General features: G+C 47.0%; 1 protein-coding gene across 1 annotated transcript in view; it reads right to left on the reverse strand.

The window, feature by feature from the left end:
• ITGB5 (integrin subunit beta 5) overlaps positions 1 to 5039 on the reverse strand; it is a 105365-nt gene extending 100326 nt beyond the window's left edge. The window contains exon 1 of the mRNA XM_074364825.1: positions 4540 to 5039. Coding sequence (XP_074220926.1) covers positions 4540 to 4609 — 70 coding nt within the window. The 5' untranslated portion in view covers positions 4610 to 5039. The remainder of the gene's footprint in view (positions 1 to 4539) is intronic.
• Positions 5040 to 17114: the final 12075 nt, after the last annotated feature.

Consider the following 17114-nt stretch of genomic DNA (forward strand, 5'->3'; position numbering starts at 1 on the left):
GCTCCATCTGAGGGATGCAGACAAGACTTCACAGAGGACAGGACATCTGGGCTGGAGCCATGGGATGAGGGGATATCCTGGCACAACAGATTCAAGGACTTGTTCTGTCACTTATTGGTGACATGACCTTGGGCAAGTCACTTAACCTTTCCTGGCCTCAGCATCCTCATGCAAACAATTCAGGGGGGTAGACTAAATGGCCTCTATCAGAGATTCCAGCTCAAAAAAAAAATCTCAACACATTCAAAAGGATTCTCTCCCCAGCCCGACCCAGAATGTTTCTTCCTCATAAACTACATGCAGTCACTGACCTCAAAGCTAGTTGGAGAAGGTGGCAAGGAGGTGGGTGGGACACTCCCCTTCCAATACACACACACACACACACACAAAGACCCACAACCAAGACTTGTGTTCATCCATTCATTCAGCAACTATGAGTCAGGCACTGTTCTAGGCACAGAGGATACAGTGATAAATAAAAACAACAAAACTCCCTGCCTTCAGGGAGCTTACATCCTGGTTGTGGGGGTGGAATCCTCGTAGGGGGAGATGGACAATAAACCAGATGATGGTACATTAGATGGTGATAAATGCTAAGAAAGGAGAGGAGGTAGGAAGAACATGGGCCGGGAGGCTGCAGCGTGGGTGGGGAGAGAAAAGGCTGCAGGGTGGAGGAAGCTCTCCATGCAGAGACCTGGAGCAGGAGAGTGGAGGGCTGCAGCCGGAGCTGGAAGAACAGTGTGGCCAGCGGTGCCGGTGCTGGAGTGAAGTGGGCAAGGGGAAGTGGTGAGAAAGTCAGGGGGCAGTGGGATTTCATGGAGAGCCTAGCAGGGCACAGTCAGGACTTCTGGAAGCCACTGGAGGGTTTCAAGCAGATTGACAGCCTCTAACTTGAGTTTTAACAGATCACTCTGAGTGAGAGTTGAGACCCTACAAGGGACAAGCAACCACCTCTGAAAATCTCTCGTGGGGTAGGGGAGGGACTCCAGTACGGAGTGCGGGCCACGCCACAGCCCCCTCCAAGCGCGGGCCATAGGGGAGGTGTCAGGGCCTGCCTGGGAGCAAACTTGGCACCACGTGGCCCCGGAATCAAGCTCTGCCTTCAGTAGAAACAAGAAGAGGCCTCACAAACAGGCCTGTGAAGAGTTCCTTTACGTTTATAAAGGCCATTAATCCCATTCCAACTAGAAAGAAAACAAAGCCCTCCTACCTCCCCCCTCAAAAAATAAAGTAAAAAAAAATTTTTTTAACTTTAAAAAAAGGAAACAAAGCCCTCAGCCACAGCCAGTGGAAAACACCTGCGAAGAGCCCCCCCGCAATTAACCGGGCTGCACACCACACGTGAAAGGGGCACTCGCTGTCCATGACGTTCTGTGTCATCATCGCACATTACTGATGTCGTTAGAACTTCTCAGAACACTTCCCTGAGCTGGCTGAAGTAGCAGTTACCAGGGTAGGCAGGCACAAAGGGCCTTTGCCAACCACTCAGATACTTTAATTCTCCGTTGCCTCAGTAGCTAAATAAGCATGGAGAACAAGCAGGAGAGGAATACTAATTAGAGCTAATTAGACCCTGCCCTCTTCTGCCTCAATCTCCTTTATTAAAAGCCCCCCTAATTCAAGGATGGTGGCGCTAAAGTGTAAACACCTCGGGTAAACAGCGGCCGACACACCAAGCCCCTGTTTGCGTTTCATTGTCCCGTCCTTTGTAAACCTTTGCCTGGTTACCTGAGAGCTGCAAAGCTAAGGCCACTTTCCAGCAGTCCCCTCACAGACCGAAAACGTGGTGGCGGGAAGTGCTGCCAACAGGAGTACAGTAAATAGGATAAAGGGTTCTCTTAGGATTTAGAGCATTGTAACGTGCAGGGCATTTGCTAAGAGAACATTTGAATTTTTTCTTTTTAATAAACTATGATAGCAAACATGACTCCAGTCCTGCAGCCAAATCAATGCCACATTCCTCCCTCCTACTGTGTAGAGACAAACGGCCTCACCCCAGAGAAACCCTTCGCTGGTTTCCTGGGAATACCACGCCCTTGGGTCCTGTCTAGAGGCCCTTGGCCAGGGGATAATAAGGAAAGCAGGAGATAACCCTGGGATGGGGGGGGGGGGTGGCAGGGGTGATCAGCCTGCCAGGGACTTGTTTGAAGTGAGTCCCCTTAAATTAAGTCTATTTCCTGCTGGATTAAGCATACAGATGAAAGTGTGGTGTAAGCAACAGACGAGTGACTTGGCCACTGATCTAGGGACCCCCAGGCAGGCATGACCCTGCAGATCACCTTTTCCTTTTACTAGGTAATGAAGAGTTTTCTTTCAAATCATGTTCCTAGTAGCAAGACAAACTCTGGATAAAGTACCTCAGTGCATCATGAAAAAAAAGAAGAAAAGGGAAGGAAAAGAAAAACTGTTTCAAACTATGCTTGCAGTTTGCTCAGCTACATAGGGAAACTAGGAAAAATTACACAGATGTGTGTCACCCCTTCTAACCTTAAGACGCTCCAGAGCACTAAGAGGCAAGTGGCCAGGACTGGAGGCCAGAGATGGGTTTGCTCTACCACTGCTCTGCTCATCCATGGAGGGCTGGCTGAGCTCTAAAGCAATGGCAGGAGAAAAGAGAGCATCGCAGGAGTCGGAAATAAACCACTGCGGCTCAATGCTTTTTTTCCCTCCCTAAGCTGCTTCAGGTCGGACAGAGGATACTGGACCAAAAACCTATGGGGTCGATGGACAAGGAGGATGGGCAAATAATCCTTTTGGGCCCACCCGAAAAATGGAGATCGTTGTGAGGATGCATGTGAGCTCTGAAAAACAGAAATCACAATGTAAGCGGAAAATGATGTATTGAAAGAATTACTTGCAACTGGAAGTATTTAAGTTTTTATTAGAATCACAGAACATCAAGCTGTAAGGGAACTAAGAAGTCACCTCCTTCAGTAGCTCCCAAATTTTTGGATTTCGCACATCATTAAAATTTAAAAAGAAAAAACACAGAAAAAGAGAAGGTGAAATTTACATAGGACTGCCCGATTTTTTAATGTTGCCCAAAATGAAAATCTACCCTCTATTATCACTACAAATTATTAAAAGAAGTTTTCCTACCAAAAAATAAAAAAAGACATAATTTCAAATTAAAGGATAGTCTTGTGAAGCAGGGGACTGTCGGCAATGTCACACACTTCTATGTGTGACACAGGCTACACCTTTCTCTTTGTATTTCCCTGGGGACCCATGAAAACATCAGCGATGAGCACTGGTTGCCAGATGGGTGTTTGGAAACCTCTGATCTACTCCAAGCTCTGGAGTGATAAAAGAAGTCTTGCTACAGTAATAAGTATGAATTAGGGCTTGAAGGAAGTTTTTGTTTGCCCAGACTTCTCTCAGACGGAAACCTCTACTGCCTTCATGCAAATGAGACACAGTAAGGGGACACTCCTTCCCTCTGTCGGCAGCCAGACTCTTGGTTCACAAGAGCAATCAAGTATCTCGGGCTTGAAAGTTGAATGGAGCAAGCACTCCAACACAACTGTCCCCTACGGGAAAGGAGAAAGTTTGGAGCCTCCTGCTTTTGGGGGGCAGGGTGGGGGTAGCTCATGTGCCTGGCAGCCCTAACGCCCAATAGAACATCCTCTCTCTGGGGCCTCCCAACTGCCACAACTAGCCCTCTCCTAATGACAAAAACTTAAAGCAGGTAAGCGAGGGCTCCTCACACAGCCGGCAGCCCAAGGCAGTGTCGCGCGAGTGCAGTCGCATAATCCCTGCCCTTTGCTCCGGAATCGTCCACAGTTAAGAGGAGTGTGCGGGACGGAGCGTTTGTAAACCGCGGGATAAAACCAGGCAGAAAGGAATCAGATCCGGATGTCCCAGGTGGGGCTGTGGTTTGGGATGCGGGTCTCCCCTCGAGTTTGCGGGGCTCGGGAGAGGAAGCTGGAAGAAGGCAGCTGGCCTCGGCGCGGTCAAATTCTAGGGATTAGCCACTGGGCCCTGAGCACCCATACTCCCAGGAGACGAGCCCTGAGGAGTAGCGGTGGCCCCCACACTTTGGCTCCAGCGAAGATTCCGTGTCACGCGCTTCCAGCGGCCCTTCGCCTCCCCGAGGCCAGGGCACCGGCTGCATCACTCAGCGCCTGCCAGCAGCTCGACAGCCCCAGGCCGGCCACAAGGGCCGCTTTGTGCCGGGGAATGCAGAGACCCGTCCCCAACGCGGTGCTGGCGGCGGCCCTCCCCGCGCACAGGGCGCGGGTGCTCGCGGGCTGGGTCAGCAGACGGGCAGGGCTGTTTACACAGGAAGGCTCCTCCTCGCCCGGGAGGCGACCGGAGGCGGACGACAGCCGGGCGGGAATGCAGCGGGCCGCGCGCGGGGTGGCGCACGCAGTTCGGAAGCCCTTACCCGGCAGTTCCCCGCGGCTCGCCCACCTGGGAGTCCCCGGGGGACGCCTTCCACCTTCAGATAACATCCCCTGCCCCAGCCCCTCCGAGATGCCTGCGGGCCGCTGGGTGCTCCACAAAGTTTCTTTCCGCACGGCGGGTGGCGCGGCTTACCTGAGAGCCGGGGCACGAGCGCGCAGAGCCCGAGGAGGCAGGCGTACAGGGGAGCGGGGGCCCGCGGCATGGTGGGGCGCCCAGCTCAGCGGCGGCGCGAGCGGCGGACGGCGCGGGGGCGGAGGGCCGGGGACCGCGGCCGGGCGGGAGGCGGGGGCAGCTGCGCTGGCCCGCGCCCCGCCGCCACCATCCCTCCCGCAGCGCTCGCCGCCGAGTCCCCGGGCCGCCGCTGCGCCGACTCGCCGGCCAGGACGCTCGGGGTGTCGCCGCTAGGGACAGCCCCGGCGGGCGGCTCCGGGCAGAGGGGACGGCTGGCTTCTGAGCAGCGGCCGCGACTTCGGCTCCGGGACGCTGTCCGCGCTGAGGCTCCCCAACACGCCGCCACACACTGCAGTCGCCTCCGCCCCTTCCCTTCCTCCCTCCGGCCCGCCAGACTCTACTTTCCTCCTCTCCTTACTCCTCCCCTTCTTTCCCCTTCCCGGCCCCCGCCCGGCTGCCACACGGTCAGTTTACGGCGAGGCGGGGCGGGGCGATCTCCGCCCCGCGCGGCGGCGGGCCCGGGACCGGAGGCCGAGGGCGTCCAGGTGGAAGTCGCTTCCGGCGCACCTAGGGGCGGGGACGGTGATCAAAATCTCGGGGTAGGGCCTGGCTGGGCTTTCCTAGCAGCTGGGCCATACTGGAAGGGGGCGGGGCACGCTCCACAGGCAAGACGAGCTTACTTGGGGTTTCTAGACTTCAGGAGTGGGGTTCGGGGAGGGGGAATCATGCGGTGGCCATCTCGTCCTCCTAAAGCCGCGCTCGCCCAAGGGGTGGAGGCCCCTCTCATGTCACTGCGAGGCGACGCGCTCCGTGGGGAAGAGAGGGCACGTGGGGCGTGGAGGCACACAGAAAACCCACGTTAACCTCAGTAAAGTTTGCTCCTTTCGCGGATTCGAGACTAGCCAGTATGTCGCTATTCTGCGTTTTCCTTATCTCGATACACTGGCGGTTTCCGTGAAGTCAAACTGATAAACTAAAAAAACAGATGTTCAGGCTTTCACCTTATCCTTTACATCTGAGCCGGTTCTGAAGTTGCCAGTTAAGAGTGGGTGTGGGGAGCTTCCCGTGACAGCACGTGCAAAGGACCAGGTGGGATTAGGCTGGGCCAGGTTGAATGGGTTAAGACTGAAATAGTTTATAGGCAAGAAGAGAGGAGGCGGCTTCCATGTAGAAGGAAATAATAATAGGATGCCCAACATGAACAAAAAGCATACTGCTAGCCAGGCACTGTAATGTAAAAATACTGCCTTAACTCCCGTAATCCTCCCCACAACTCTCCTGTTATCCAGATAAGAAAACTGAGGCACAAAAGGCTTAACTTGCAGAAATGCAGGAGCTGGATGCATTGTCCAGAAGTCTAGAGTGCCTTTACTGAAAGCAGAAGCAATAAGGAGTAAAGAGCAAAGTGATCTGACTTTTGTAAATCAGGAAGCAGTTGGATAGATGGCTCCCAGGAGGCAGGCAGGGGAAAGTTCTAACCACTGAGATTAGGGAATTTGGAGTTTAATCTTTAATTGTACACCTCCACTCGTGACTCTACCAAGGCAGTGCCTGATGCCAGAGGAAGTAAACATACTCTTGTGGTATAGTGTACACAGAGGCCAAGCTCCAAATTTCACTTGAAGGCCAGTGTTTCATCCTTAGACTACATGCAAATATCATCATACTCTAAATACTCCCATGTTTGTTCTAATGTAAGAGTCATTCTTGTCCCTAAACATTTTCCAGTAAAATTGGTGCTGCAGAGGCTGCCCCAGGTTTATCTTGGGTCTTTCTGCCTCACTGGAGTGACCTTGGGGCTACTCTTATCCATGCTTGAGAGGCAATGATTATAAATAATGGGCAGCCAGTGAAAGAGTTTGAACTGGGAGCTGTTATGTGCTGAGTGGTGATTTTAAAAGATTTGTCTGGTAGGGATGTGAAGGATGGATTAGATGGAAGGAAAGTTAAGTTGCAGAAACTAGGTAAATATTGCATTGACATGTACAATAGAAGCTTGCATTTATCAAGCATCCTTTAAGTTTAGGCCCTGTGGCGTCTGATCTGTGCATCACCTTCCCCACTCCAGCATTGTGCTTCACTATTCAGACCCAACACAGACCCCTGTTTACCTGGACTGCACCTGGAAAGTACACTGCAGTCAAATCTGCCTTCCTCCTGTCCCACCTCGTGGTTCCCAACCTGCCCAGACCTGCCGTAAACCGCTGAATCCCAAGTGATGACAACATTCTTTTATGCTCCATTATCTCAGAACTGGTTTGGAGATGCCTCTTCTAATTCCTCCCAAGCCTTTGCTTTCTGGTTTGTAGCTTTTTCTTACCCAAGCATCCTCCCTTCCTTTTATTAAGCTGGAGGGTGGAAGTGCCCTTTAAATGCTTTGCCTTCCTCTGATAAGCAAATTTGGGGGGTCCCCCTCAGGAGAGAGACAAGGCAGTACTTCCTGAAACAACCTTTGTGGCTGCCTCAGGAACGCCTTATTTCTGATCCTTTCTGAGCTTCTGGGCCCAAAGGAGGCTGCTGGTTGGATTGAGTTTGAGTCTCAAGGCTTGAGCATGAATAACCCAGAGAAATTTTATGTTTCTTATTACTTTAAAAATAAGATTAGTTCCTCAAAAAGTTAAATATAGAATTAACATTTGATCCAGCAACTCGAACTCTCAAGTCCCAAAAAAATTGAAAGCAGGGCCTTAGACAGATACTTGTACGCCCATGTTCATAATGGCATTATTCACAATCGCTGAAAGGTGGAAACAACTCAAACATCCATCAACAGATGAATGGATAAATAAAATGTAGTATCGACATACAATGGATTATTCGCCTTAAAAAGGAATTAAATACTGATATGTGTTACAACACAGATGCACCTTGAAAACATTAAGCTAGGTAAATTAGTGAGACACAAAAGAAAAAGTACTGTATGATTCTACTTATATGTGGGACCTAGAATAAGCAAATTCATAGAGTCAAAGAGTATAACAGAGGTTTCCAGGGGCTAGAGAGAGGTCATGGGGAGTTATTAATTAATGGGCACAGAGTTTCAGTTTGGGATAATGGAAAAGTTCTGGAAATGGATCATGGTGATGGTTGCACAACATTGTAAATATACTTAAGGCCAGTGAATGTACACTTAAAAATGACTAAAATGATCAATTTTATGTTATGTATATTTTACCATAATTTTTTTTAAACTGCCTGAAATCAGATTAGTTAAGTTTCCTATTTCACAATTCAGATTTACATGCTAACTCTCCCACAGAGTTGTCATATTGTGCAATTCAATTTATAATCCAGGTCAAAAATATTTTACTGATAAACAGTTGCCATTTAATATGCAGGGAAGAAAGTTGGAGCAGCAAAAGACAACAACCCTACAGTAGTCACCTGAGTTTGGGTAATATGCTTCATTTACTTTACTTTTTGTTTTTTAAAATATTTTATTTATTATTTTATTTTGGCAGGTGGGGGGAGGGGAGGTAATTAGGCTTATTTCTTTTTAGAGGAGGTATTAGGGATTGAACCCAGGACCTCATGCATGTTAAGCATGTGCTCTTCCACTTGAGCTATACCCTCCCCCTTCATTTACTTTACTTTTAATAGTAATTTCTGGTATTGTCACAGTGGAAAAAATGAATGATTCCAGTGACAGAATATTACAAAAAATTTTTGCAGCAATTGATGGGGCAATGAAACATGTATAAACTTTTCTTTAAGGTTAATATTAAGTTGTCATTTTAAAAATACCAAATTATATTCCTTTTTATAGGAAAATGTTCTATATAGGTTTTTGTCTCCCTACAGTACTCGGTCCCGGTTAGGAAACCATAATCCCCATGCCAGCCCTCAGAGGTTTGCTGCCCATCTGGGACTGCCAAGGACAGATCTAAAGGCATGGTGCAGATAAAGGACAAACAAGGAGAGAGGCAGATGACAGGCCAGAGTGAGCATACCAGGTTCCATTTTGGTGAAAATAGCCTACTAGGTGAACTGGCATATAGTAGATCCTTCAGTAAGTTTTGGTGGTTTATTTGGAGTTAAGCATGCACACTGCGGTTATGCCAAGACTGAGATGGGTAGAATTTCATATTGAGAAATGGAATACAGAAAACATCTTGATGGAAATTTTCAACAAGGAAAGGTGTTTCTGTTCATTGTTGCTTTTGATATACCAATGTAGTTGTAAATCACAGAAATGCCACATTCCTCTGAAGCTGTTGAGAAGCACATTCAAACTTATTTACAGAGCAGCTAGCACATCCTTGATAAAGAAGTCATGTGTCTTCAACCTCTCTGTTCATAGAATTATCAATTCTGAAAGGGCTCATTCATTACTATATCTTTCTGATAGCAATTTTTCAAAGATTAGTTTTGAACATATTTTTAAAATTACATATTCCAGAGAGAATGTATGTTTTCCAGCCTTCATGAACTGAAATATTTTAAAACAATATCCATTAATAAAATTACAGTAAAAGTTGTGATAGTTTTCAATTAATTTTGGCGTGTCTGTTTCCTTTTTTAGAACACTTTTCTTTAAAATTGTCTGCAGAGCTTAGACCCAGAGGAGACTGCTGGAGTCTTTCTCTAAATGCCCCTTTTCCAATTTAGCAAAGCCATCACAATTTGTTTCTTTTTCTAGAAGTTATCTCATACCACCTAAAGAACACAAACTCTTTTCTAGTTATTTAAATGAAAACTACAATGAATGAGGACAAGTACACACACACACACATACACACACACATCCCCCTTTTAAATTAAACATGTCTAGAGACTTCTGGAGTAAATGTCAGGGAAAAAGGAGTGAGAAGGGAATGGGGAAGGGGCACAGGACTGATATGGTCCATGCAGATGTGGCCTGGGGAGAAATGCCAGAATGGGGGGATGGACAGAGGGCAGTGAACACCACAAACACGGGCAAGGAGGAGATAGCTGAAGACTGGAAGGAATGAGCAGGTACCTTGGGAATGTGCTGGAAAGCTGAGCCAGCATTCTGCCTCGGCCACTTGAGTACCATTTTTTTAATCCTCCTTTTCACCCACACTTTTGTCCTTGCCACCCCCGACTTCTTTCTTGCCTTTCTCTTCTGCCTTGTCTTCTTGCTATCAGTGGTCCTGAAGATAATGCTTAGCTAGGCACTCAGCAGCTTTTCAAAAGGTATGACAAGCCTCGACCCCCTACCCCTTTCTAGGGGCCAGGTTTGGGGCTGCAGTGGGGGTGGAGTCTGTGCAGCTGCTCAAGGACCAGGTCTGCAGAAGTCAAGGGCCAACAGCCCTGCAAGAAGGCATCAAGCCTCTAGCTTGGGACCCAACTTTGGCCTGTGGACAGGGGCTACTGCCCCTTTCATAGAATATAGCTCTTCATATTTAATTGCTAACGGACGAAAACTATAAATCTGGGCTCGGAATCAGAAGAATTCAGTCCCGTTCCTCAGTGCCATCAACTAGCTGAGCAACCATGCAATTGCCTGCCCCTTTCTCAGTCTCAGCTTGCTCACTTGGAAAGCAAAAGATCCAGTCCATGCCAGAGCTGGCTCTGTAATTATTACCTGTGAAGTCAGATGTGTTTGGCACTTGGCAGTAGGCTCTGGTTTACATAACCTGTTCTACCAACTAAAAACTGTCCTTCAGAAAACCACTGCCTTTTAACAGGTTGCAGGACCTGGTCGAACACGTTCTCTTCATGGGAAGATCGTGAGGGCCTGAGAACGGACTCTGAAAATGAGCACTTCACTTCTTTGAGGGATGTTCCAAGGAGCCTCCATCAGCTCCCCGGCTAATCTGCTCTGATTATTTAATCATCAGTCACAGTAGGTTCTTCATTCTGTGTAACCCAAGTTCCTTCTTTGGTAGCTTCCTCTTCCTCAGCCTCCGTGGAGATAGGTCATTGTCTGCTCTAACATTTCAGAGGCCATAAAATGAAACATGATGCCTGCAGTGCCCACCAGTGGTTCCTCCTAAGTTCAACTAAATATTCAGACTCATGAGCCTTCCAGAGGCCACACTTGGCTTTAGTCAGAAAGATGTAGGGAGGAACCACAATTGACCAGCATGGCAGCATCAAGAGTTCGTCTCATGGGTGCCCTAGTCCAGTCTCGCATAGCAGTCATCTCAGGTGCAAGGAGATAAGGTCTCTGTTGCACAGGCATAGGTGCCTCCCTGTCTTAGAAGCCATTATATTTTGTAATAACTCCAGGGGTATAGTCTCCAGGTTCCTCACAAAGACAAGCCCGTTCAAAAAGCCACGACACTTAGAATGGCCCAAAGAATGGTGCCCAGCAGGTATTTGTAGTTCGATCAGGTAGTTACAGTATCAATCATTGCTATAAAACATACCCCACTCTTCCCATTTGGACTCTGACGCTTAGAGAAGTAATAACAAGCTTAGAGTCAACATCTCCTGACTCCAAGGTCCACTGTCCTTTCTGTTCTACCACAGCTGCCTCATTTCGAATGGAAATTTTGATCTTCACTGTGACTATGACATAGTCTTAATATAATTTGTACTTAAAAGAAATACAGCTTCAAATTTTCTGAAGTGCAATCCCACCTAACAGTGGGTCTTATCTGTGATTATTTCAGAACATATTTATATGCAGGAAATATTTACATAAATCAGCAAATACATCTGGAAATACCTGTCACACAGGCATTCATTGAATGTTCATTGCATAGTCATGTGCTTCCTGAATTGGGAGGTGGACCCACATGATTTCTCAGGGAGAGAGTTTTGACCCACTAGTCTTCCAAGTCATATTACACAGGGGGGCCATCCGGGGTCACAGCGGGCCTTTCATTACAAGGAGCTCCATGCTTTATAGCTATCCTCATCCCCAGACCACAATTAACAGCAAACACAGGGCCTTTTACCCTCAGGTCAATAAGCTGAAGTGTAGTTAGCTGTGGAGATTTGCAAGCCATGCAAATCACTGTTTTCCAAATGCAGCCGAAGGACAAAGCCCAGCCAGGCCCAAGGCAGGATGCCCACAAGTTATAACTTGAGCCAGCTGGGCTCCCTCCCTCCAAAGAGACCAGGGAGGGCACTGCAAGTTTCTCCATGCAAGAAGACAGGACTTGAGTAAATGCCTTACCAAGTTTAGTTGTTCAGCCTTCTCATCAGAAAAAGCAGGCGGGCACACACTTGGTGTAATTGAAAGGTCAGTAGACCAGGAAATCAGATGATTATGCAACACACGAGGCCCATCACAGACTGGCCCCGACCCCCACCCTCACAAACACATTCTCACCTTTGCACACCGTGTTTCTTCTCCTTAGAAGGTCCTATCCCTGATCTTTCCAGTTGGTAAACTGACTCATCTTTCCATACCCAGCTCAAGCCTTCCAGAGCTGATGTTCACAGACTCTTTTCCTCCTTGTTCTCAAAGGGCTTGGTCCTTGCTCCATCACATGAGCTGAATTCGAAATTACTTACTTACGTTGTGACTGACTCTCTGACTTAACTGAGAATTAAGAGAATAGGCACTTAAAGAGTATTTGTGGCATGACTCATTTATTTAACAAATATTTACGGAGTGTATACTCTGTGCCAGATACTGTTCTAGGTTAGGGATGGAATAGTGGTATTTATGCAGAATCTTGAATGATGAGAAAATGCTGTAAGGTAAAGGAAGGGAGAGAGAGAGACGGGATAGCTGTTCACAGAGCACCCATTTCTTCATCTTCCTGGACATATAGCTCTGCTTTATTCCTCTGCCTCCCCTGGTGTGTTGGGTGTGGCTATATGACTGAGCTCTAAGCCAATGTGATGTGGGGAGAAAGGAGATGTATTAACACCAGACGTGACCCCCCCAAAAATCTCTCTTGCATGGTCCTCCGCACTCTTTCCTCTTCCACTAGATTGATGCAGATGAGTGCAGTGTGACCTTGAGAAACATGTTCCTTGTGAGGAAATCATAGCAAGAGGGAGCCTGGATCGCCACTTAGAGGAGAGCAGAGGGCTCATCAGGAACGCCCAGGAGCAAGAATAGACGTCTCTGGATTATAAGGGGGTCCACTGTCCAAAAGTTTATTTGTATTGACACTTTTGAGGTGTGTGTGTGTTTTCTGAAAGTTTGAGACTTAGAATAATAATGGAAACATTTAAAAGATTAGTTAAAATATAGATGTTCTATTACAGAATGAGAATTATGTACCATTTTGAAGATATTATATAAGTTAACTCTTTTCAAGAAAATGGTAAAGACGCTTAGTCAGGGCTGGGTAAGAGAGTCTTTCTGTTGTGGCCTAAGCCTTTTTAAAAAACATACTTAAAAAGTGTCAATGCAAATAGACATTTGGACAATCGACTCCATTATAATCCAGAGACTTCTCTTGTTTTGCCCTAATTCTATTGATTTGCTTCCATAATCCAGATTATTTTTTGCTCTAGGATGTTACTTCATTGAAATAGGGCCTTCTTTCTATCATTCAGTGAATTTTTTTGAGGACCTTCTACATACCAGAGAAATGAGACAGAGGGCTTTTCTCCGGAAGCTCAGGAGCAGAGAAGGGCTGGCTGATAAAGGTAGTATTAAGGGGGAATGAGGATGTCAGCCCAACGGGGGGGGGGTCACTTCCAGCTTGGACTCTGTCAGGAGGTTATTGTTTCCAGCAAATGGAAAGAAGCCTCAAAGATTCGAGAATGGAGCGACTTCTCACTAGAGAGAGAGAAGCTGGAACCGTGCCCTGACCCCAAACAGAGGAAGCCAGAGCTGCAGGTGGCAGTCATACACAGCAGGCATTTTGCAGATGATTTTAGCTGATTTACTTCAATGGAGAGAATACTTTCTGAAATTTGAACAATTGCATAAAGACAAAATGTTTCACTTTTGGTAATAAAGACCCGTAAACCTACAAGCTCCAGGAAGCTCTGTTTGTGTCCGGCACCAGGCCTAGTCAATATAGGACACTCTCAGTTTCAAATGTATGTCTCACTGTCTCTACTGACCACTGAAATATCCTACATATGTCAATATTTTGGCATTAAATGCCAGAGACGTAGGCTCTGGGGTCAGACTGCATGGGTTTGAATCCCAGCTGTATTGCTTACTACCTATGGGACTTTGAGCAAATTTCTTACCTCTGTTTCCCCAACTGTTGAACAAGGATAATAATAGCATCTACTTCATGACTGTGAGAACGGAAAAGGGTTAATATATGTAAATATATGTAAAGCATATGCAACACATTAAAGCATATGCAATAATATGTAAAGCACTAGAAATTGTACCTGGCATGCATTAAATATTCCATGCTATATTACTGTGATTATTATTGTTGTTTGTCAAACTGGTGCTCTCATCTAGGAGCAGGAGAGAAACCTTTTATTAGAGCACATGTCATGATTGTGGGCTCAACAAAATATTATTGAGCCTATAGGAATTATGAAGCCTTTGATGGTCTCCTCCAAGGTTCTGTCTTTGAATAAAAGAACACACGTCACAACCTGGAGGTTGAAGAGAAGATCCCCACACTGTGCCCCAGGGTTCTTCTTGACCTCATTCTCTAAAAGCCCAGCTACACCTTGCTCACCTCATAAAAACTGATGAAAGACAGAAACCTCTCACTGGTGGCATTTTTTTTTTTAATTTAAAATGAAGAATTGTTCCATGAAAACGGGTATATCTCCTTTTTTATTTTGGAAAACCATTAAATAAAATGTTACCTGAATAATTCTACCAAACTATACACACCATTAAGATGACATTAACATGACTTCAATACTAATCTTTATTGGACCACTAAAAAGAAACGTACTATCTCTAGCGATCCAGTAACAATTATGCAAATAGTGCAACAACAGTGAACTGATAACATTCATATTTCCCTGACACAACAGTGAGGACAGAAGAGACCAAGAAAAATCAAAGGGGAATTATTTAGAATTGTTGCCTTAAAAGTGAAAGATTTCAAACAAACCTTTTAAAAGAGCTGTCCCCCAGAAGCCCGGTGTTGGCAAGCCATAGGAGACAGCGCCACCTACTGGCCATGGAATTTCCCCACCTGCTAGGAAGGGGCAAGAGGGTGGTGGGTAGTTAGGTGGGGCAAAACTGCCCCCAGAGATGTAAGTTTCAAGCTCTTCTGGTGCTGGTGTCACCTGGATGCCTGACCTCCTCCACAAGGAGGCTCGGAGCCCTCTGAAGCTTCTTGTGTGTAATGGACTCTTGGTTTCTAGAATCTCTGGGGAAGGGATGAGATATGTGATCTGGGGCTTGACTGCCAGGAGCAAGTGGTTCTCAAACTCCCCTGCACATTCGAGTCACCTGCGGAGCTTAACAAGCCTGCCCTAGACCAATGAAGCGCTGCGCTCTGGGATGGGACCCAGGCATCAGTGATTATTAAATCTTCTCAGGTGACTTGAATGTAAGCTGAGACCTGCTGCTGTCGGGGCAGCAGCCCATCATCCCCGGCCGGCTTCACCCAAGGCTGACCTCAGAGAGCCTTCAGGCGGAAGTGGACATCAGCAGAATGACACGTATGTGCTCCTGCCCTGTCTTAGGGCTGTGATCAGAGGATGCCTCCCTCAAGGTCAGAGAGGCCCCTGCATGAGCGGCCACCCCTACTTGAAAAAAAAAAAAGCTTTGTTGTGGTACACTTGATGTACAATAAACTGCACTTACACGAAGCATACGATTTCAGTTTTGGTAGACCTGGGAACCTTCACCACCATCAAGATAATCAACATACCCCTTGGAGACCAAGCTGGAAGAGTCCCGTTTTCTACTGTCTCACAAACTGTTTAATATTCTGCACCAGGCACTGTGCTGGGTAAGAAGGAAACAGACTCACCGTGTGGAACCTCTTTCCTGGGGGAGTGAGTTCCAGGAGCCCGTTGGGATCTGAAGGACTAGATACTTCTACTCGGGAGTGCCGGGTGGAGAAGAGGAGAATTAGGAAAAGCTGGTCAGAGGAGGCAGAGGTGCTCACTAGGCAGCTGAAGGAAAGGGGCATTTCAAGTGTAGGGCACAGCACAGGCAAAGACACGGAGGTATGAGGAGGTGGACGTTCAGGGAGCAGCAGGTGTGCCAGTGTTAGTGCCCTGCAGGGGAGGGGAGGGGAGGGGAGGCGAGGCCAAGCTGGAGCAGCTGGTGGCAGCAGCTGCAGGACTGAGGAGCCACAAGCAGCCTGGCTTGATTCTCTCAATAGAGAACCGCTGAAAACCTTAAGCAAGGGAGTGTCCTGATCAGATTCACATCTTCGAAAGTTCATTCTGACAGCCCTCCAAGGTTGCAGGACAATCAGAAAACCTTTGCAAAGGTCCCAATGAGCAGAAGCAAATGAATTACAGGCCATATTATGCAAGAATCAAAAGCAACTTTGGAGGCTAAAGCCATCTACATAAACATTACACATACACATACTTAGAGCATGATTTTTATTCAAACAATAGCAATGAAAGTCTCCCAAGAATGGATGTACTCTGGTCCATGAAGCCCAGAGTTCTGCAGGCCCAGGGCCTTTGAGAAGTGATGGAAACTGGCATGGTCTGGTGCAGAGGGGCACAAGAGAAGTGGGACTTTTTAGTAAAGAGGTAGAAATAGCCTACGTTTAGCACTAAATCCAGAATCATCTTCAGATGTAAAGCAGGTAGCACACAGGTCAGAAATAGAATCTGTGATGACGTTACAGTGGCCAGCCAATTTAAAGTTATGTCTGCATTGATTCTGCTGGTGTTAACCTATTGATGGATGGCCAGTGTCTTTACAGTGGGCATTAATAGCTCATAAAAGTGTTTCTTTTATTCCTTTTGTTACCGAGTCCAAATTTGTTCTGCTCGCCGCATGACAGGCCTATAAATCGGGAGACAAGGTGTTGGGGCAACAAATAGCAACTTTATTCAGAAAGCCAGCAGACCGAGAGGATGGCAGACTAATGTCTTGGAGAACCATCCTATCCAGTCAGGATACAGGCTTCTTTTACACACAAAAAAAAAAAACCAGGGGAGGGGGTGTGGCTGGTTGTTGCAAACTTCCTGCTGTAGGAATTCTGTGTTCTTGCAGACGTCCACTTGGGTCAGGCCACGGTGTCCCTGTAAACCTCCAACTAAACAAACGTTATTCTCTATTTTGCAACTTGCCATCTCTACGTAAGCGCACGAGTGCTAACATCCTTAAAGGTCAGAGCCCGGAGAATAGGCTCTCCTGTATATTCCAGGCCAAAGGCAACACTGTTTCACAAAGGGTGCAGAGCTAGCAAGACTAAGCCTAGGAAACAGAGCACAGTGGTTAAAACTAAAGGAACAGATCCAATGTAGAGTCAGATTTGTTCTCCTCTATTACACCTTCACTAGCTAGCCTTGAGAACACAAGAGATGTGTCAGTGAGGATGCTTTCACCTGCAAAAACAGAAACAATTGCTCAAACTGGCCTAACAGTGAAGTGTAGAGACTTCAGGTATAGTCTGATCAGCTTTGCCCTCATCTCTGTGTCAGCGCAGCAATACTGAAGGAGTTCAAGGCCTTACATCCTCAACCCAACCCTCCAGGAGAGTCTCTCTTCCTCCAAGCCTCCTACCAACATTTGAGCTTTACTCCAATTG

This window comes from Camelus bactrianus, chromosome 1 (genome assembly GCF_048773025.1).
Source record: "Camelus bactrianus isolate YW-2024 breed Bactrian camel chromosome 1, ASM4877302v1, whole genome shotgun sequence".
Lineage (NCBI taxonomy): Eukaryota > Metazoa > Chordata > Mammalia > Artiodactyla > Camelidae > Camelus > Camelus bactrianus.